This window comes from Musca vetustissima, unplaced genomic scaffold (genome assembly GCF_032173495.1).
Source record: "Musca vetustissima isolate MV318-11 ecotype Yass unplaced genomic scaffold, APGP_CSIRO_Mvet_v1 utg27657, whole genome shotgun sequence".
NCBI classification, from domain to species: Eukaryota; Metazoa; Arthropoda; class Insecta; order Diptera; family Muscidae; genus Musca; species Musca vetustissima.
Window position 1 is genome coordinate 14,974 of NW_026874185.1, and position 22,271 is coordinate 37,244.

The 22,271-nt window shown below is 36.4% G+C and overlaps 1 protein-coding gene across 1 annotated transcript in view; it reads left to right on the plus strand.

Moving 5' to 3' along the window:
* Positions 1 to 512: 512 nt before the first annotated feature.
* Positions 513 to 22,271, plus strand: part of LOC133331532 (phosphofurin acidic cluster sorting protein 2) — an 86,606-nt gene continuing 64,847 nt past the window's right edge. Inside the window, exons 1-3 of the mRNA XM_061539921.1 lie at positions 513 to 600; positions 652 to 1,054; positions 8,292 to 8,539. Coding sequence (XP_061395905.1) covers positions 528 to 600; positions 652 to 1,054; positions 8,292 to 8,539 — 724 coding nt within the window. The 5' untranslated portion in view covers positions 513 to 527. The remainder of the gene's footprint in view (positions 601 to 651; positions 1,055 to 8,291; positions 8,540 to 22,271) is intronic.

Below are 22,271 nucleotides of genomic sequence, written 5' to 3' on the forward strand. Positions count from 1 at the left end.
CCTTCCTTATAGAAGACCTGGCTGCCTTCCTATAGAAGGCCAAGGAGTCATCTTCATAGAGAACCAGAGGGTTTGATCTTCATAGAGGACCAGAGGGTCACCTTCTTCATAGAAAACTATAAAGTCTTCCACTTTTGTTCTTGAATGCCAGTTCGGTCTTCTTCTCTAGGTTCTCTAAAAAAATCGTAATTTTTCTCAGTGTATTTCTTCGAGAATTTTGCCATAAGGCGCACATATTTCAGTATAAATTACCCTGCCATGCAATTTAATTTACATAAATGCCTGACTTGGGCATGACAAATGATAGCCTGAAGTCAAAGTTAATATTGACTTCCTTTTATTGCCTTCTTTCGTCATTTTCCCTGCTCCCTCTGTCTCTCCCCCATTACGCATTGTAATAAATCCATAATTAATTTTATTTTTTTATTTAAATTAATTTCCTTCTGCTTTTCCCTTTTTTTTTTTTTTGCAGATTATGCTCGCTGACAATAACCCGTTTAACAATATTAACACCCCTGCCGGGCGATATGACATCCCTGTCGTTGGCGGTGAAAATGCAAAGTTCCAAGCGTACACTGCGCTCACACGAAATACCCATAAGTGGAGCTAGTTTTATGCAAATTGCCTCGGGCACCGGCAATACATCTGGAGGTGCAGCAACAACAACTAGCGGTGGTGCCAGCGGAGGTGGTAGCCAAGGTAATTCTGGTGGAAATACCGGCAGTGGAGGTGGCTCTAATAACACCACAAATAATGCCGGCGGTGTGAGTAATTTATCGATAATGCAACAGGGCAATACATCACTGACCACGTCAATGCTTAATTCGTCTCAATCGAATATGGGAGGAGGCAGTGGTGTTGGCGTCAGTGGCAGTGGTGGCGGCAACACGCATATGATCGGTACACCCGGAAATATTGGCAATGTGGGTATTGGTACCAGCGGCAATCCGACGGCCGGTCTACTGATGAGTGGCAGTGTGCCATTGTCTGAAACTGAACTGGATTTAAATTTTAGTCTTCAATATCCTCATTTTATCAAGCGTGATGGCAATAGGTGAGTAGTTTCATCCTCCTCGACCTCGTCCAGAGCAATAACAACATTGTGTAGTTAGTTATGTGTTGTTGGTTTGGTTTATTTTCCCCCAACCCCACACCATTACCCCCCCCCCGAATGTCTAGTTTTCGTAGCAACTTTATAATCACATTTAATTAGCATTACCGACCACATCCTGTTACTCCTGTCCCGTCCATTCATTTTGAGCCATCCATCATTTTGCTACACATTCGTTTATAGTTTGCATTCGGATTTTGTTGTTGTTGTTCGAAACAAAGTTTGATTAAAAATCACAACATCTGGTAGTGGCGGCAGTAGCAGTACAACAGCAAAAGCGGCAACTTCAAGCAGCAGCAGCAGTTGTAAACATTGTTCCAGTTGGGTAATTGGTAAACATTTAAACTCATTTGTTATCCTCCAGATTGCTGGGGAGGCTAAACATTGTTGATGGCTGAAAATTGTATAACATTAACTGCGATTTTCTGTGGTTTTTCTTCTTCTTCTTTTTGTTGTTGATTGCAATTGAAAATTTGCTGGGAAATTTTGCATATGGCTAATTTGCCATGTCTGCCAACAGGAAGTATAAAAATAAAATACCTTACGTACGTATGAATTGATTATTATGACCATACATGTATTCAGGGATGGCGTCTTCTTCGTGCAGAACTTTAAAATGTAGTATGCAGGTCATCAAAGGAAAATAGAGGGGAGACTTCTAATATCCTATTTAAAGGCCTAAATGGTCTAAAATTACTATTACTTAAAATAGAATTGAACCGTTTAAGAATGATAGTCATTTTATCAAGGTTTTGGCGTCAATAGCAAAGGCTTAAGAGATTATTCTGGCGGAACTTGGAAGGTAACGTCGACCAAGTCGGGTCGGGTATGGACACTATATTCAAATCATGACTTCGGAGGAGGCACATACAGCTATCTTGGCTCCAGCTTACCGTATATCCACTTCAAAGCCTTGAAAAAAGTCTGTCAGTCGACTGCACTTCTGGGTTCACGTAGGACACCTTATTAGATTATAAGATATAGTTTCTTATAGCCACATGGTCTCGGAAAAAATTTGGGAACTTATCTGTGACTGTTTGCCATTTATTTTGCTATACGACGACTTATAAATATTGCTGAACTAAAAATGAAAATTCGAATTTATATGATCAAAAATGGTTTTATTGTTATTCAAAGTATTCTTCAGCATGATTCATGCACTTCTTTATGGCCTCAAACCAATTCCCGAAGTTACTCCCCGATTGATATATATCAAAATCTTGTTTTTGGAACGAATCAACAACATTTTCTGGTGACCACATTGACCACGTATTTTTTCTTGAGGTGTGGGAATACCAAGACATAATTTGGTGCCAAGTCAGGACTTTACAGCGGATAGCTCATCAACTCAAAGTTTTGTTCTATCAAAAAAGAAGCTGGGTTGAGCCGAAATGTAATAGCTCACATTGTCATGATACACAATAAATCGTGTTCTCTTGTTCTGATTTTGAATTTCGATTGCTTGAGCGGAACATGACCACATGCTTCGAAGAGCTTCTCCACAATCAACTTTAGTTTGTTATACCCTCAACCTTATGACTAATGAGGGTATATACACTTTGAAACGGTGAAAATGTGCCTCATCAAAATATGTTTTAGACCCCATATTTCTTTGGACCAAATCCTTTTCAAAGAATTTGAAGTCAATTTACACATGTCCGTCCGTCTGCCTGGCCGGTTGGTGCGCACGGCAACTCTCGAAAGGAGTAACCAATTTCATCCAAACTTTGCACAACGTAATATTTCTTCCTAACTTAGTTCAAGTTCGAAGATGGGGAATATCGGTCAACTCCTTCGGGTACCTCCCACAAAAAATGGTCAAAATAGTATAAAAAATTAATTTTATAATATCATGCGAACGGACTATATTATTCGAACCAAACTTTGTAGAACCTATTAATCTTTACTAAACCCTCCCCAACAAAGGGTCAAAATGTTCAATATTTCTAAAACTAATATTAGGCGAATGGATTACCCGATTTGAACGAAACTTTGTACAACCTATTATCTTAACCAAGCCTAGATCAACTAGGAAGATGGGACCCATTGGTCCACTCCTTCTGATACCTCCCCCCACAAAGAGTCAAATATTGTCAATATTTTTAAAAACAATATCAGGCGAATGGATTGTCCTTTTTGAATGAAACTTTGCACAACCTATTATCTTTACCAAGCCTATATCAAGTTTTAAGATGGGACCCATTGGTCCACTCCTTCTGGTACCTCCCCCAGAAAGGGTCAATATTTTTAAACCCAATATCAGGCGAATGGAATTTCCGATTTGAACCAAACTTTGCACAACCTATTTGTCCGGTATTTTGAAGGTCCTGTCCAAAATTTCTTTGTGTGACATTTGATAACTCGTTGCATCAAATGCTTGGTCCATATTTTGACATAGCTCCCACATCTGGGTTCATGCCGATTTCAGACCACCTCAAATTGGAGAGTAATAAAATGTTCGGCCCAACGGAACCTAACAAGGTTTAACTTGTTTTTTGATGTTCTCTTCTATTACATGCCTCTCCAAGAAAACTGAATCATTAAATGTAGTCGCATTCGCATTTCGATCGTGTTCTATGGTCTTATGGACTTAAAATCATAATTACAAAAGACAACATAGAAAATCAAACTATTTCTTTTGTAACCTTTTCATCTCATATAATACCAAAACGTCTTCTCAATAATCCAATATATGAGTAGATCCCTTCATAGGAAATCAATTTATCTTATTCTCCTCGAGGATATCTTTTTACAAAAGAAAATATCCCTTAGTCAAGGGTATAGCACCGTTTTGAGCACCATATTTAGGATATTTTTACAACAAATTATAAATACTTTTAGGGTTTTTTTTACAAAAATTTAATTTCAAGTAAAAACGCTTTTAAATGTTGCTCTCATATATAAATTAATTTTTCGCCGACGACTTCCCAAAAATGAGGCCAGAGGTTTTGCAAAAGTGAATTGGGACTGTCTGGCTCTAATCGGTTAAGATTGACCCAGTTGCCTGAAATGGTATTTACTTACTTTGCTGGCTTGTGGCAGAACATTTGTTCCATAAGCCGAGCATATAAAAGTCTTCCAGGCGCGTCGGACTTGTGCGTAGCCTTTCCAATTTGAAAGACCATGCTCCACTTGATGGTATATACAATATTTGGCTATCTCGAAGTTGTAGTTCTCAAGTTTTTCATGATCTTCGGCTGATCTTCTTCTCATAAAAGACAAAAAGAAGCCCACTACACCTTCTCATAGAAAACCAAAGGGTTTTCTCATGGAAAGTATCCGCATAATAGTAAAACAATTTTCTCATTGAAGATCAAACCATATTCACGTAGAAGGTCACAAGGTCTTCATATATAAGACCAAGAAATATCTTATCATGGAGGTGCACAAGTTGCTACCCATATAAGACTATGACCAAGGAGAAGACAAAATGTCTGCTTAAAGAGGAAATAAAAGTCTTCTTCTCGTATACAATAATATCTAAGGATTTCCCATAGGAGACCTACTTGAGCTCGTATATAAAGACTTCCTTCAGCTCGGACTAAGGATATTTGGCCTATCGATTAGATCCTTTGACTCCCTTCAGCCCAGTAAAGACTACTTTCAATTATAATTACACCCTCCATTTCGTATTTAAAGACAACATTCAATTAGTCTATAAAAACCCTTTTTCAGTTCGTCTACAAGCACCTACCCTTCATTTCGAATATAAAGAATTCCAACTGTTCGTTAAAAAAACAACTTTCAGTTTATCTTTAGAGACACCTAGCCCGCCAAAGGTTCTCTTTTAGCTCGTCTATGAAATGTTCTTTTCAGCTCGTCCCTTAAAACTCCCTTCAGTTGGTCTATATAGGTTATTTCCAGCCCTTTTAGAGACTCATTGTAGCTTGTCTATTGAGATTCTTTTCATATAGCCTAAAGACTACCTTCACCACACCGATGAAAGTACCTTTTCAGCTTGTCTATGAAATTCTCTCTCTGGTCGATGAATGTCTCCCTATATCTAGTTTATGAAAAACTTCCTTCATCTCGCCAATGAAAGACTTCCTTCAGTTCGTCAATGAATGACCCCCCTCAGCAGGTGAGCTATTCTATATACATCCATTTAATATAGAGATACTATCTGTAACGCGTTTATAGATAATACTTCCATCTCGTATAAAGACTACCAACATGCCTATGAGAGAATCCCTGGACCATTAAAGGGTTGTTATTTTAACTCGTAGGTAAAGAACCTGCGGTCTTCTATAAAGTCTTCCTGCCTTTCAGCTCATCTATAAAATCTTCCTGACCTTCAGTTCGTCCGTATATATTCCCAGCCCTTCACAGGTCCATAACGTAAACCGGAATTTAGCTCGTCTCTATCCGTATCAGGCAAACCATGGAACGCGTGCTCTCTTTGAGAGTAATTTGTGTGAAAAGAGAGTAAAACGGCTCTCTGTCTGAGCTAGGTCTATATAGACCACTAATAGACAAACTAGAACGATAGCGGTGATGGCTAAACACGTTTTGTTCGTTCTTTTCGTCAGTCTTTATTGTCGATGATCTCTTAGTTACGCTCTCATACACTTACTCTTAATTTTGTTCTGTTCAAAACTAATATAGACCCCCCTACTTCAGTTTATCTATTGAGACTCCCTTCAGTTCGTCTGTAAAGACTCCCTTCATTTTGTGAAGAAAGACTGTCTTCAGTCCGTATATTAGGATGCCATTCAGAACGTCTTTAGATATATGCTTCAGCTCATTCCCCCTATTCAACAGTTTGTTAATTAGGAGTTTGTGACCTACTCGTCTTCTATAAAGAAATTTCAAGAAATTCCCATAGAAGACCAAAGGATACAGGAACAAAATCTCTCATAGGAGACCGATTTTGTAAAGTCGTTTTCACAGAATACTTACTTACTTAGCTAGCTTGTTAGAGAACAGTTGTTCCATAAGCCGAGCTAAAAAAGATTTCCAAGCGCGTCGGTCTTGTGCGCAAGTCCACCAATTTGGTGGTGTTGTTTTCTACTTGGTCTTTCCATCTAATTCGTGGCCATCAGTAGGCTCATTTTTATATGCCTTTTGAGCTAGGGCATTTTCATTCATCCGCACAACATGGCCTAGCCACTGAAGTCGCTGCAGCTCAATACGACTGACTATGTCGATGTCCGCGTATAAATTGTAAAGCTCGTGGTTCATTCGACGCCGATATTCACCGTCGACGCAGATCGACGCAATAGATCTTTCGGAGAATTTTTCTCTCAAACATCCCAAGAGCTGCCTCATCTGCTTGCGCAAGTACCCATGCTTCTGATCCATATAATAGCACGGGTAGTATCAGCGTCTTTTAAAGTGTGAGTTTGGTCTGGCGGGAGGTGGCCTTGTTTCTAAACTGCTTACTTAGACCATAGTAGCATCTGTTGGCCATCACAATCCTTCTCCGAATTTCAAAACTGATGTCATTCGTTTTATTTATGGCGGTACCAAGGTATATAAAGTCTTTAACTACCTCGAAGCTGTAGTTCTCAAGTTCCACAGTTGGTCCGAGTCCACTGGACGTCTTGCGCGTTGATACCAACAACTTGGTCTTCTCGTCGTTTACTGCCAGACCCACTTTGGCAGACTCCTTTTCAATTTGTTTAAAGGTGGCTGTTACCGCTCGCAATGTTCGACCCATTATATCGATGTCATCGGCGTAGACGAGCAACATGTGTTGTTTGGTGCACAGAGTGTCATTTCTCTTCACCTTTCCGTCTCGTATGACCTTTTCCAGTAGGATGTTAAAAAGATCACACGACAAACGGTCACCTTGTCTGAATCCTCGTTCGGTATTGAAGGGCTTATCCTGCATAGCCGTATTAATTTTGCAGGAATGCCGAACGCAGGCATGGCTTTAAACACCTCTGAACGGATAGGGCTGTCGAATGCGGCTTTATAGTCGACAAATAGGTCGTATGTGTCGATGTGTTTTCATGGGTCTTTTCCAGGATTTGGCGCAGAGTGAAAATCTGGTCAATGGTGGATTTGCCAGGTCTGAAGCTGCATTGGTTTGGTCCGATGATGTCATTGACCATTGACTTCAATCGTTCTCACAGCACACTGGATAGCACTTTATATGCGATGGGAAGGAGACTTATTCCTCTATAGTTGGCACATATCATATTGTCTCCTTTTTTGTGCACGGGACACAGGATGCTGTGGTTCCAATCATTGGGCATGCATTCATCTAGCCAAATTGTGCTAATCAGCTGGTGCATGCGCCAGAATAATAAAAATTAATAACAGATCATTTCTTCTTATAAAAATTAAAAAAAATATATATATTCCATAAAACCACTACTATTTTGTCATCGGGGTATTTTTTCATAGTAGGTCAATAGGTCCTCATCTTAAGAACGCATATTCTTCCTTACAACATTTAATACCATTAACCATATCTGTTTTGTCAAATAAAAACACCCTTTGATATCCTTCATTTGTAAATAAATGTCCTTGTCCAGCATTTTGTTTTGTTCGGAAATCCTGCAACCAAATTTCAAAACTCTTGTACAGAGAAAAGCTCCAAAAAAAGGGGGAATACCCTGAATGTCTGATGTGTGTTTAAATTATATCCATTTGTAAAAAAATGTCCCTGTCAAAAACTAGTCCTGCAAAAACATGCATCATTGTATTTGTAAATATATTTCCAAAAAATAAATTTCATAATGTGTCTTGTGTCCCTGAAATGTCCAATTTGTATGAATTTCATACCCAGTTTATTGTTCACGTTCTTTTTCAACTTCTACTACTCTTCTATTTAATTTCTATTAATTCTCTCTCTCTATCTATTCCCCTCCAACACCAAAATCGACAAAATATTCAAACTGCAAATTTGAATCGAAACCATAAAAAAAACAAAATCCGAAATATTGTTAAACTGCTCCTGTGTTGTAATTGTTGCTTGTTTGCCATCAAAAACAAAACCGTCATCCGCCGTCTACTACTACGCATAAATGTAATGTGTGTGTGTGTGTGCGGGAAACCCCAAAATGAAACCAAAATCAAAATTAATTTCTATATCCTGTCAATTTTATACATATAAAAATATATAACAATTTAGTACACGTTATGGTTATCAATTGCCTTCATTCTTGTTCTTCTTCCCGCTACGCGATACCAATGCCAACGTCAACGACAACAATAACAACAACTCACACAGACTGGTCATACTACTACAACGACGCAAAAAATACAAATCACGCACCATACTCGGCTATAAAACCCTGGCCGAGGGCTTCATTCGCATGGATGCTGTATTGCAGAAATCAATGGATATGACTGTGGAATTGACAGCTTCCGGTAAAAATGGCCGACCCGGTACAACAGTTGCCTGTTTACGTGCCGAACGTGTTTCGTCCATTCCCGTCGATCATGACAATAAAAATAATAATAGTGTCCTATTGGCAGGTATGTATAACGATTGATTTTGTTCCTTATATATGTATATAGTTTGTATGTATCTACGTATATGTGTGTGGGTATTACTTGAAAACTTGATTTGAAACGTCTTTATCGATAGAGCCGACAGCAACGGCAAATAAAATTCATTCACATAATATTTACGTTAAAGAACTGTGAAATTTTACGATTTGCAATTGAAATGAATGTAAAAACTAGAAGAGAATCACGTGCGAAATTGTATCAAGGAGGGTTTTATGTGGTATAACGCCATATAAAAATCAACAGCTTGGCTGAGTATTGTGATTTTTATTATAGCCGTATTTTTGAAGAGGAAATTGGAATAGTTTTGTTATAATATAAAGCAAAAATCGATCATTTGAATAAACGGATTTATTGGAATTTACGGAAATACAAGTTTTTACTACAGAGATGTGCACGTTGGCCGGCTTTTAACAGGCCGTTTTATGGGCTCTCCTTTTAACCGACTTCTACAATACCTAACTCTCTTTCGCAGTGAAATATTGTGCCGAGGACTTCTCCACATTCAGATACATCCTCGATGAACCAGATTGTGCTCAGGCTATTCACAGTTTTCTCCTCTGTTCTAGTCGTTTTCACAGTGGAGGATGGTGTGAAGGTCTTCTCAGCTTTCAGGGACTCCCTCGAAAGTCCTGATTCGTCAAAAATCTTTGGTATAATTTTCCCCGCTGTGCACACACAGTTTTCTCCTACGTCGGAGGCAGGTCGACATTCTTTCGATCAAAAAGTTCTTCGCAATGTCATTCCCATAGTTCCATGAGAACTTTTGATTCAATTTATGGTGCCTCTTGATCTGATTGAATCCATTGCCTCTAATCTAATACATATCCCTGAGGCTAACCGCTTTCCAGAAAAACTTTTCGACGGAGACTTCTTGGACATTGACCCGTTTGGTGGTTGCTTGTGTTGATGAGTTGTCCATCGCTTCAATGGGAAAGTCATCGAAACTAGTACTCACTGGCCATTTGCTATGGAATTCACCTCTTTCGGATGCTTCGGAGGGGTAACTGAAGCCATCTGCACACGTGACGCCGGACTTCTTTCGATCAGGAAGAGACTCTCAATGTTATTCGGTTGGTTCCATGAGAACTTTCGAATGAATTTGAGATTTTTGATTTGTTGAAGCGGTTGCAGAAGTTAAACGCTCACCTGTAGATCTTTTTATTGCAGACTTTATTGGCATTGACACGTGATTGCTTGTGCTGATTAATCGTCCGTCGCTTCAATCGGAAGGTCATCAACGCTAGCATCCTTTTCAATGGACACTGAAGCCCCCTCCGTTGGACAGGTAAATGAAGCTACTTCCACTCCCTGCATCGGATTTTTTTTCGATCAATAAGTTCTCCTCAATGCCATTCGGATAGTTTCGTAAAAACTTTTGAATGAATTTGAGGTTTCTCTTGATCTAAAGAAATGAATTATCGGTAATCGAATCCTTATCCCGTTCGATCAACCGCTTGAAGAAGTTAATCGCTTTTCCGTAGTTCTTTATGTCGGAGACTTCTTTGATATTGGTCCGTTTGGGAAGGTAACCCTTAATGGGAAGGTCATTTAAACTAGCGTCCATTTCAATTGTTTCGGAAGTCTGAAAAGCCATTGTTCGCCATGGAGTTAAGATTTCCATCCTCGCCAAAATTCATGTCCTCACCCATCATCTTCGAGAACTCACCTTGATTAAGAGGAGTCACTTCGATTACCATTGTGTTGATCACGGTCGGGATATTTTCTTGACTAATTGGTCAGCATATTTTCTTGACTAAGGATAAAGGATTCGATTTGCTCAATCAGACCCAAAAGAATGTCCGTGTGTCTCTCTAGGCTCGGGATACTTTCATGACTGAGGCGGAAAGAACCAGTTTCCTCAATCAGATCGAGGAGAAGGACCGTGTGTCTCTCCAGGGTCGGAGACTTCTTTGACAATGGTCCGTTTGGTAAGGTACGCTTTAATGAGAAGGTCATTTAAACTAGCGTCCATTTCAATTGCTTCGGAAGTCTGAAAAGCCATTGTTCGCCATGGAGTTAAGATTTCCATCCTCGCCAAAATGCATGTCCTCACCCGTCATCTTCGAGAACTCACCTTGATTGAGAGGAGTCACTTCGATTACCATTGTGTTGATCACGGTCGGGATATTTTCTTGACTAATGGCTCAGCATATTTTCTTGACTGAGGAGAAAGGATTCGGTTTGCTCAATCAGACCGAAGAGAAGATCAGTGTGTCTCTCTAGGCTCGGGATACTTTCATGACTGAGGCGGAAAGAACTAGTTTCCTCAATCAGATCCAGGGTCAGGATACTTTCTTTACTGATGGGGAAAAGCCGTTTTCCTCAACCAGATCAAGTAGAAGGTCCGTATGTCTCTCCAGGCTCTGGATACATTCTTGACTGAAACACCTCCTTCCTCAATCCGATCTCTCCAGGCTCGAGTTTATGCCTTCGAGAGTAACGGCGTCAATGTTCTGAGCCATCAACACAATTCCAAAACGGTTGCGCAAAAACATGTGTATACCTTGAAAACAGGTGTGTAGGTGTGTGGATTAATTATCCATCTCTTTCGAGTCGAGCTTGACTATAAATAATCAATTCAAAAAAAGGAGTTGAGAATATTTAAAGAAAACTCCGGTGATACATTAGTAGTGGTCGATATCATTGTGGATATTAAATTTGTTTTTAAAACTACTCTTGTAGAGGTCGAGTAGGAGGGTTCCAAGGCAGCCACACCAACCTCAGTCGCTTCAAATGTCTTCAGTTGACATTCTAGAAAATGGCAAAAAGAACCACACAAATTGTTGAAGAGGTTAACGCTCTGTGCATATTTCGGACCAATATATTAAGGCAAAACTTTTGGTAGACTACGAGGGCTGCAGAAAAAATTCTGCAAATCACTAAATTGTTCTACCAGCTTGAACTTTTTTACAATTTTTTGTTTGCTTCTTGAAACCATCGCCAATTTACTTGACTAGTCGATGTATTAGTTTAGTCAATCATTGTTTTTTTTTTAAGCTAAATAGTCAGGCCTAGCCTGTCTTAGGGCTGCCATCTATCGTTACCTGAAAACAACACCTCCTTCCGTTTCGTTCAGGGGTTGCTTATTAGTGTTGCGCTATCTTATTTTGTGTTAACCTTATGTGTTGATACCGATGTTGGATATTAGAATGTCGGGGGCTATTGATGCATTTCGTGTGGAGACAGATTTGAAATATGTTTTCTTTGTAGTCTGACACGCTAACCTTCCCCATAACATAGCGTCAAGCTATTATGTGCAACTTCAGATGAAAAAGCCTCAGGAGTCCAGATCTGAGGTGTAACATGGTGTTAAAATGAATTTTTGCCCTTTCACAAATATATCTATGAAGTCTTCGAAATAGGAATAAGGGACGACTGGTCTACGCCTTTTAATCGACAAAATGTGGATTTAATGGGTCATCCGCCATACAATGACGACAGGTGTACTTTAAATTTTGAAGTTCTCCTATACATGTACCTTTTCGAAGGCAAACATTGCATTCTATTTTTTAGAAAATTTTCCGTTTAGTTACTTGTTATTCACTTGAAATTTCAGGGAATCACCTCTGACGATCTTTTTACATAACTTTTTTTCAATCTCCCACGCATCCTACTTATGCTCTTTAGGTATTAAAATGAATCCGATTACGAATTAGGAAAAAACAAAATACACCCTGCTACATAATCAGAATTATCCCACCGCCATTACCGACGCAACGCAAATATTTGCATTAAGACGTAAATCCCAAGTTAACCAACATCAGCTCACCATCAACACAGGAAACTTGTAGAATATCCACAAAAAGAATTGAAAACCGCAAAAAGTTAAACAGCACAAAATTATTTCGTAGAAAGAAAGGAAAGAGCCCAGCAGGAAAGGAGGTGGTGAATTTTTCTTTATGCACATTCATAGCACCACATCTCACTTCCAAGTGTACGAGTATTTAAATTATTTAGTGGTTTATAAATAGAAAAAAAAAAACACGACAAGAAAAATGTTTTGAGGCAATGCGGTGTGATGTTGGAAGACAACCTCCAACCTACCTGTATGTCTCTAACATTGGAAGTTGTACAAATAAAACCCACAAAAAAAAAAGAGATTTAAGAAACCACAACAAAACGCTAAACGAAAACCACTGGAACTATCAAAAGAAAAGCCACATAGCACCACCCCACATACTGCCACCGAACAGTGTTAGTCTTGGCCTCCTTTTTTGAGAAAATGTAAAAAAGGTAAAAATGTAAATTTCAAATTGGAACTGTGACAAAGAAACGAAACTTCTGTTACTCTTATGATGCCTTTATACCAAGCCAAGTGGAGGATACACAAAGAATTTGTAGCCAATGCCAAAATAAATAGGAAAACTATGCAAATATTTCAAATCAGCAGAAAGGAAAATGAGAAAAGGAAGTGAAGTCAGAGTAGACCATGGTGTACCTTTCTTTCCGAGAGTTAGATTTATTTAAAATATTCTCTTAATTGCTTCTTTTTTTAATAAACTAATTCTGAGCGAATATATTTCATAAATCGGGTGTTTTCCTACCGGGTATAAAAATATATAATAAAAATTTCCTACAGGAAATTTTTTCTAATATTTACTACATGCCGAGTACTTTTCTTTAATAGAAATTTCTTACAGTGCACTTTTCTTTACTAAAAAATTCCTACTAGGTACCTTTATTTAATAGAAATGCCCTACATGTTACTTTAATTTAAAGAATTTTCTAAAGGCCACTTTTCATCATTCAAATTTACTGCCGGGTATTTTTCATTAATCAAATATTTCTCCGGGTATTTATAATTAATAAATGCTTCATGCTAGGTACTTGTTTTAATATAAATTTAATGCCGGGTTCTTTTGTTTGATAGTAATTTCCCACACGGGTACATTTATTAAATAAAATTTTTCTTTACATTTATTTAATAGAAATTACCTACCGGGTACGTCTACATAATAGAATTGACTTACCGGGTACGTCTACTTAATATAATTGACCTACCGGGTATGTCTACTTAATAAAATTGACCTACCGGGTACGTCTACTTAATAGAATTGACCTACCGGGTACGTCTACGTAATAGAATTGACCTAACGGGTACATTTCTTTAAACAGATTTTCTATCTTGTTTCCTAATTTATTAGAAATTTCTAACCGTGTATTTTTCTTTAAAAAATATTTCCATCAACACTAGCATCCATTTCAATGGTCATTTGTTTGAGGTCTGCAAAAGCCACTGTCCGACATGAAGTTGGGACTTCCATCCTGGCCAAAATTCATCTTTGATGACCTAACTTGATATAGAGGAGTCATTTTGATTACCGTTCTGTTAACCATAGCGTCTTCCTTGTCCATCAAGGGTGAGTCATGGAGAGATGGGTCGGGATACTTTCTTGACTGACGAGGAAGGAACAGGTTTCCTCAATCAGACCGAAGAGAAGTTCCGTGGCCATTTGCTTCAGAAGTCTGAAAAAACCAGTGCCCGCCATGAATTTGGGACTTCCATCCTCGTCGAGATTCATGTTTTCTTATATTAATTTTGATGATTCAACTTGATTTACAGGAGTTGAGGAAGATCCTATGTAGTGGTACCCATAGGCCTTCCAGTGCGAGTCATTTCAGACATTTACTTTTCATTAATATAATATTTCCAACCGGGCAATTTTCTTTAATAGAATGTTTCATAGCGAGAACTTTCCTTTAAGAGAAAGTTTCCTACCGGGTACTTTTCGTTAATATTAGGTTGGGGAAAAAGAAATCCTTTGTTTTTATATGAACTATAAGTTTTTATTTAACATGCTTCAAAATGTCCGATTTGGGCCAAATATGCACCGTTTTCTTGTATGATGTTTTGCTCTCTATTTGCAAAAAAACTCTAGTAGTCAATTTTCTCAATCCTCCCCAGATACCGATTTTTTATCATTAACGAAATTTTGCAATGCAAGAAAAATATGATAATTTCTTGGTGCCAAGTCCGGAGTGTATAGCGGATGCATTAAAATTTCGCAACCAAGCTTCCGAAGTTTCTGGCGAGTCACTGTAGATGTGTGAGTCATAGCGTTGTCCTGGTGGTACACGACAACTCTTCTGTTGACCAATTCTAGCCGTTTCTGGTCAATTGCTATCTTCAAACGGTCCAGTTGTTGACAGTAGAGATCAGAATTTAGCGTTTGGCCATATGGAAGCAACTAATAATAAATAATCCCCTTCCAGTCCCACCGAAATGCATATCAAAAACTTCCTGGCCGTTAGTCCTGGTTTGGCCACCGTTTGAGGTGCTTCACCGCTCTTTGACCACGATCGTTTTCGCATAAGGTGTTAAAACTTCCCAACCAAGCTCCCGAAGTTTCTGGCGAGTCACTGTAGATGAGTGTGGCCTAGCGTTGTCCTGGTAGAGATCAGAATTTCGCGTTTGGCCATATGGAAGCATCTCATAATAAATAATTCCCTTCCAGTCCCACCACATGTATAGTAGAACCTTCCAGGCTGTTAGTCCTGGTTTGGCCACCGTTTGATGTGCTTCACAGCTCTTTGACCACTATCGTTTTCTCATAGCGTTATCGCATATGATCCATTTCTCATCACCAGTCACCATCCGTTTAAGAAATGAGTCTATCTCATTCCGTTTGGCCAAGACTTCGCAGATGGAAATTCGATCCATCCTATTATTTTCTGCTAATTGGTGTGGCACCCAAACATCGATCTTTTTTTTGAATCCAGCTTTGTGTAAATGGTTTAAAACAGTTCTGTGGTCGATATTTAGATCCTTTTATTTAAGGAAACATTCGCAAAGCTTACTTTAATTTAAGAAAATTATTCCTAAAGTGTACTTTTATTTAAGGAAACAATAATATTAAAAAAACTTTCTTTGAACATATTCAAAAAAATGATAAGAGGTACTTTTAAGAAAACGTTCATAACGACTAATTTTATTTAAGAAAAGGTTCCTAGCTAATACTTTCTTTTATGAACCATTTCCTACAAGATGTTTTTATTTAAGAAAACTTTCCTATTCACTACTTTTATTTATGAAAATTGTTTTAAAGGTTTCTGTTTAAGTAAACCTTTACTTAAGATATCTTTCCTAGCGGATATTTTTGATTAGGAATATTTGATATTAGGAAGCTATTTAACTTAAGGGGACCCCCCCCCATTCTCGGGCTCAAAAATTTTGTTGATATAATTCGAATCTACACTAATTAAAAAATGTCAGTACAAAATTTCAGATGAAAATCTTAAGAACTTTTGAAGATATAGCCGATTTATTGTGTAAGCATCAAGTGACGACTGAAGGGCTTCTCAAACTTTAAACGCGTTTTTCTCTAAACATTGCGAATGGCGGGCACGATAACTCAAAAACGAATAACCCAATCGATTTCAAATTTTTACACGTTTCTCTGTGAGTGTATAGCTATCGTATGAACTAGGATAAAGCCAATCGGTGAATATTTTCCTTATTTTTTAACTTGGGTTTTGGTAAAAAATCGGCAATTTTCCAAAAATATTTTTTCAAAGGTCCACCATATTGTTAATTTTAGAGCGAAGTCAATAATCCTAGTTCATACGAGAAAAGACATGTACTCGGTTAATTTTTCTAACACCGTTGGAATTTTCGGATTCCGATGTTCCAGTGAGGAGTTATCATGCTCGCCATCAAAAATAAGGACTTTTCTTTGATTATAAAAAACAACAACAAAAATTTTGTGTAAATTATTTTTCTTCTATTTTAAATCTTCCATTATATATGTGTAAAATTACAAACCTTAACAAGCATTGGTATTGATTTACCAGCCCATTGAAATTCTTAAAAAAATTAAAATCGAGAATGGAGGGGGTTCCCTTAAATTAAAATTTCCGAATGCGTATTTGTTTTCAAGAAAAATTACCAATATGCTGTTTATCTTTAAGAAATTTTTCTGGAATGATATTTGGCTTAAAACAAGTAATATAGACCTGTAGTACCTAATGAACCAGGAACTCATACAAAATAAGATTAAACGTAGGAAATTGAGATCACTAAATCGATGTCGACCAAGAAACACATGGCGACGAAGTGTTACCCATGAACTAAGACAAAGTAACCTTACATAGAATAATGCAGAAACAGCCGATACTAAGCGAGTAAGATGGTGATGCTTTCTAGATGCCCTATGATCCCAAAAGGATCAACAGGAAAAAAAACTATCTTAAAGAAATCTAGTCAAGAGACTACTTTTCTTGAAGAAAATTAACTAGGATGTTCATTTTGTTAAAGACAAGCTTCGAAACGACTACTTTTTTCAATGAAGCGCCTATCCTTTTTTAATAAAACTTTTTAAGCGGCTACTGTTTTTAAATAAAGACCTTCTATAAGTTCCCAAAAATCTTTCCATACAATAGAAACATTTAAAAATGTATGCCAATGCCATCGATGCGGTGCTACAACAAACATTGTTTTCCACTTCAAGTGTGTAATAAGAAAATGCGTAAACTGTGTCAAAAACGACATAACAAGCATTCCTAAGTTCAACGTCATTATTCCGACATTGCATCCATCCTCGTCATATTCTTATAGAATTCAGTTGCAGTAGTGAGGGATGATTGTAGGTGGTGGACATTGTTCTTCTTAACATTGTCTTCCAAAGATATATATTTTTTTTGTTACTTATTTTAGTAATTTTATCAAGGTTGTTTTGTTATTGTCCTCATCACCATCTTCTTATAAGGCAGCAAAATAAAAGAAGGTTTTTTTCTTTAAGTATTCTGTTTGTTTTCAACGCCTTCGTCGAACACTTGTAGTAAACCGAAATGGAAACCTTGGCCGAATTGCTGCGGGCTTTTTGTTTTTGATTTTTGTTTTCCACAAGACGAATGGAATGAATGAAAGCTGTTGACACGAAGCTTCTTTTCGCCTTGGTGTCTTTAGGAAAATATGTTTGTTGTAATTGTTTTCCACCAAAATGCCTTATAGCAATTCTTTTTGTGGGAAAGTTCAAAAGAAAACTCCGCAAACATAAGTTTGTAATAGAATTTGGTGATAACTGCATTTGGAGTACTCTGCCCAAGGAAATATTTTCTTCGCCATAATTTCTTCCTATGAAATTCTTTTTTGATGGCACTTTATGTAGAATATTTTCCCCCAACAAAATCCCCATTAGTAGACATTTTGTAAAGTGAAAATTACATTGGAATTTATCATCATATGTTAGCAATATTTTTTTTTTCTTTTAAAACTTTAAATTTCAAACAAATGAAGCAGAACTATTTAGAAAGCTATAAAACATTTTCCATTTTATTTTTCTATAAAATAAATACTATTTTTAGAAAGTTCACATAAATTTCGTAAGATATCCGGAATATATGTTCCCTAAAGGCCCGCCTCACTAAGAAAGTGTGAAGAATTCTAAACATGACAAGCGAGAGAGCGAGCAGCCACCAATGCACTAAATATTCGTTCGTTTGCTCGATCGCACAAAGCAATTTCTTTCATTAAAAGGCTTATGATAGGATTATTTGAGGGCCAGCCACATTGCCGCTAACATAGCATCCAACGAATCCGCTGGTATGTTCGCTCCATCCAGCTTCATCACTCCCAAAGAATGTGAATGCAAACATCTGTTTTAACTCTTTACCATTGAAATGAGCAGTCAAGCAATGCCATCCACACTTTTGGTTGCCTCTGCGATGATGCTGCAAAGTGCGAGCAACATCATCCCAAGCTGGCAGACAGACAGCCACAGCCCATGGGCGTTCAAAAATGATATAGAGATTTTAGAGTTATTTATAGGCGAAAGAAAGAAAGCACAAAACAAATTACCAAAATTGATTGACTTCGGTGTATAACAAGAAGAAGAAATTTTTTATGAATATGGTGCGTAAGTAAAAACACATGTTTTCTTTTTCAGGGTGAAAAACACCTTCCGGATAGCATTTTCCATCAAATTATACTAAATGATTTAATTGTGCGTTTATTTTTGGAAATGGAAATTAACGACATAAAAACCGATTATAAAGGACGATTTCTTAAATGGAGAATTAAGAAGTTTTCTTTAAAACAAATTCCCTCAGGGTATTTTTCGTAAAAGAATCTTAGGCACATAAAAATAAATATCTCTTAGGAAAAAAATTCCTATAGACTGTCCCTCAAAATGAACCGGGTTCAGTTCTTTAGGAGAAATATTCCTTGGAAATTTATCTTTTAAGAAAGAGAACGCTATGCCAAAGTTTTCTTTAAATAAAATGTTTTTCATGCGACATTTTCTTTTAGAGAACCCTTTATGATGCGTTTATGTTAAAGACACAGTTTCCAATAAGAAAAGTAAAGACTCCCTTAAAATGTTACTCATAAAGAACTGAATCCATTGGGAAAGTTTCCTTTTGAATAAAAGTACCACTTTTTCTTTAAAAGAAAAGTACCTCGGGAAATGTTTATTTTTGAAATAATACGCCATGGTAGGTTTTTCTTTAAAAGAAAACTACCTCTCGGGAACATTTTTTAAGGACTACGCCATGGTAAAGTTTTCTTTTAATAAAATGTACCTCATGCGAAAGTTTTCTTCTAGAGAAAGGCTAAGACAGTTTCCAATAAGAATAGTACCCTTTGGGACAGTTTTCAATAAGAAAGTAGGCAGTTAAAAAAAATACAAATTGGAAAAGTTTTACTTTAAAGGAAAATAGACTTTGGAAAAGCTTTCCCTAAAAGAAAATATACATTGGTAACGTTTTTAAGAAGAATAGTGCCCTTTGAGATTTTTTGTCAATAAGAAAGTTAACCTTTGAGAAAGTATTTAATAAGAAGAGTACGACTTTGTACAGTTTTCAATAAGAAAAAGTACCATTGAAGAAAATTTCTAATAAGATCTGTACCCTTTCAAATCGGAAAAATACCGTTTTAGACAATTCTTCATACGAAAAGTATTCCTTGGGAAATCTAATAAGAAAAGTGCCCATTTGAAAAGCGTTCAATGGGAAAAGAACTCGTTGGGACAACTTTCAATAAGAAAAGTAACCTTAGGGGAAGTTTCCAATAAGAAGAGTACCTATTTGGGGCAAATGTCAATGAGAAAAGTTCCCTTTGGGACAATTTTCAATTAGAAAATTACTCTTTTCGACAATTGTAAAAAATACTTTGGGGAAAAATTCCCATTGGAAAAGCTTTAATTTAAAAATTACCCTTTGGTAATGTTGTAATTAAGAACCCTTAAAAAAGTTCTACTAATAAAAAGTACCCTTTGGAAATGTTGTAACTAAATACACTTTTGAAAAATTGTACTAAAAACTTACCCTTTAAAAAATTCTACTAAAAAAATACACTTTAAAAAATTTAGAAATAATACTTTTTAAATAATGTAACCTTTAGAGAAATTGTGATTAAATAATTAAATTAAAGTACCCGGTAGAAAAGTTCTATTAAATTAAAGTACCCGGTAGAAAAGTTCTATTAAATTAAAGTACCCGGTAGAAAAGTTCTATTAAATTAAAGTACCCGGTAGAAAAGTTCTATTAAATTAAAGTACCCGGTAGAAAAGTTCTATTAAATTAAAGTACCCGGTAGAAAAGTTCTATTAAATTAAAGTACCCGGTAGAAAAGTTCTATTAAATTAAAGTACCCGGTAGAAAAGTTCTATTAAATTAAAGTACCCGGTAGAAAAGTTCTATTAAATTAAAGTACCCGGTAGAAAAGTTCTATTAAATTAAAGTACCCGGTAGAAAAGTTCTATTAAATTAAAGTACCCGGTAGAAAAGTTCTATTAAATTAAAGTACCCGGTAGAAAAGTTCTATTAAATTAAAGTACCCGGTAGAAAAGTTCTATTAAATTAAAGTACCCGGTAGAAAAGTTCTATTAAATTAAAGTACCCGGTAGAAAAGTTCTATTAAATTAAAGTACCCGGTAGAAAAGTTCTATTAAATTAAAGTACCCGGTAGAAAAGTTCTATTAAATTAAAGTACCCGGTAGAAAAGTTCTATTAAATTAAAGTACCCGGTAGAAAAGTTCTATTAAATTAAAGTACCCGGTAGAAAAGTTCTATTAAATTAAAGTACCCGGTAGAAAAGTTCTATTAAATTAAAGTACCCGGTAGAAAAGTTCTATTAAATTAAAGTACCCGGTAGAAAAGTTCTATTAAATTAAAGTACCCGGTAGAAAAGTTCTATTAAATTAAAGTACCCGGTAGAAAAGTTCTATTAAATTAAAGTACCCGGTAGAAAAGTTCTATTAAATTAATGTACCCGGTAGAAAAGTTCTATTAAATTAAAGTACCCGGTAGAAAAGTTCTATTAAATTAAAGTACCCGGTAGAAAAGTTCTATTAAATTAAAGTACCCGGTAGAAAAGTTCTATTAAATTAAAGTACCCGGTAGAAAAGTTCTATTAAATTAAAGTACCCGGTAGAAAAGTTCTATTAAATTAAATTACCCGGTAGAAAAGTTCTATTAAATTAAAGTACCCGGTAGAAAAGTTCTATTAAATTAAATTACCCGGTAGAAAACTTCTATTAAATTAAAGTCTCCGGTAGAAAACTTCTATTAAATTAAAGTGCCCGGTAGAAAACTTCTATTAAATTAAAGTACCCGGGAGAAAACTTTTATTAAACTAAAGTACCCGGTAGAAAACTTATATAACATTAAAGTACCCTGTAGAAAACTTCTATTAAATTAGAGTACCCGGTAGAAAACTTCTATTAAATTAAAGTACCCTGTAGAAAACTTCTATTAAATTAGAGTACCCGGTAGAAAACTTCTATTAAATTAATGTACTCGTTAGAAAACTTCTATTAAATAAAAAGTACCCGATAGAAAACTTCTATTAAATAAAAGTACCCGGTAGAAAACTTCTATTAAATTAATGTACCCGGTAGAAAACTTCTATTAAATTAAAGTACCCAGTAGAAAACTTGTACTAAATAAAAGTACCCGGTAGAAAACGTCTATTAAATTAAAGTATCCGGTAGAAAACTTCTATTAAACTAAAGTACCCGGTAGAAATCTTCTATTAAATTAAAGTTCCCGGTAGAAAATGTGTATTAAATTAAAGTACCCGGTAATAAACTTAAATAAAAGTACCTGGTAGAAAAACTCTATTAAAGAAAAGTGCCCAGTTTGAAACTTTCTATTTAAGAAAAGTATCAGGCAGAAAATTTCTTTTAAAGTTCAATGTAGAAAATTTTTAATAAATTAAAATAACCGATACAAATTGGTATTAAATACAAGTACCCGGTAAACATTTTGTATTAAATACATGCGTCCGGAAGAATTTTTCTATTAAAAATATAAAATATATGTTTAAGAAAAGCAGCCGGTAGGAATTTTCTTTTTAAAAAAGTATCCGGTAAGAAATTTTTATTAATGGGATGTACCCGGTATAAAATTTCTATTATAGAAAAGTGCACCGGTAGAAACTTTGCATTAGAGAAAAGTGTCCATTAGAAATTGCTATACCCTACACAACTATGTTGTCAGGATATTACAGCTTTGTGCAGCCCCAAAAGTTTGTAACGCAGCGAAATATTGGTCCTAGACCCACCTCTAAGCGTACCGATCGTCATATCGCGACTAGCTGAGTCGATCTAGACATGTGTGTCCATCCGTCTGTCCATTATAATTTGTAAACACGATACAGGCCACAGTTATGGACCAATCTTCACGAAATTTTGCATGTAGGATGGGTTCTGGCCTATTGTTTTTGTTAAAGATCGGTTAATATTTAAGAAATGGAATG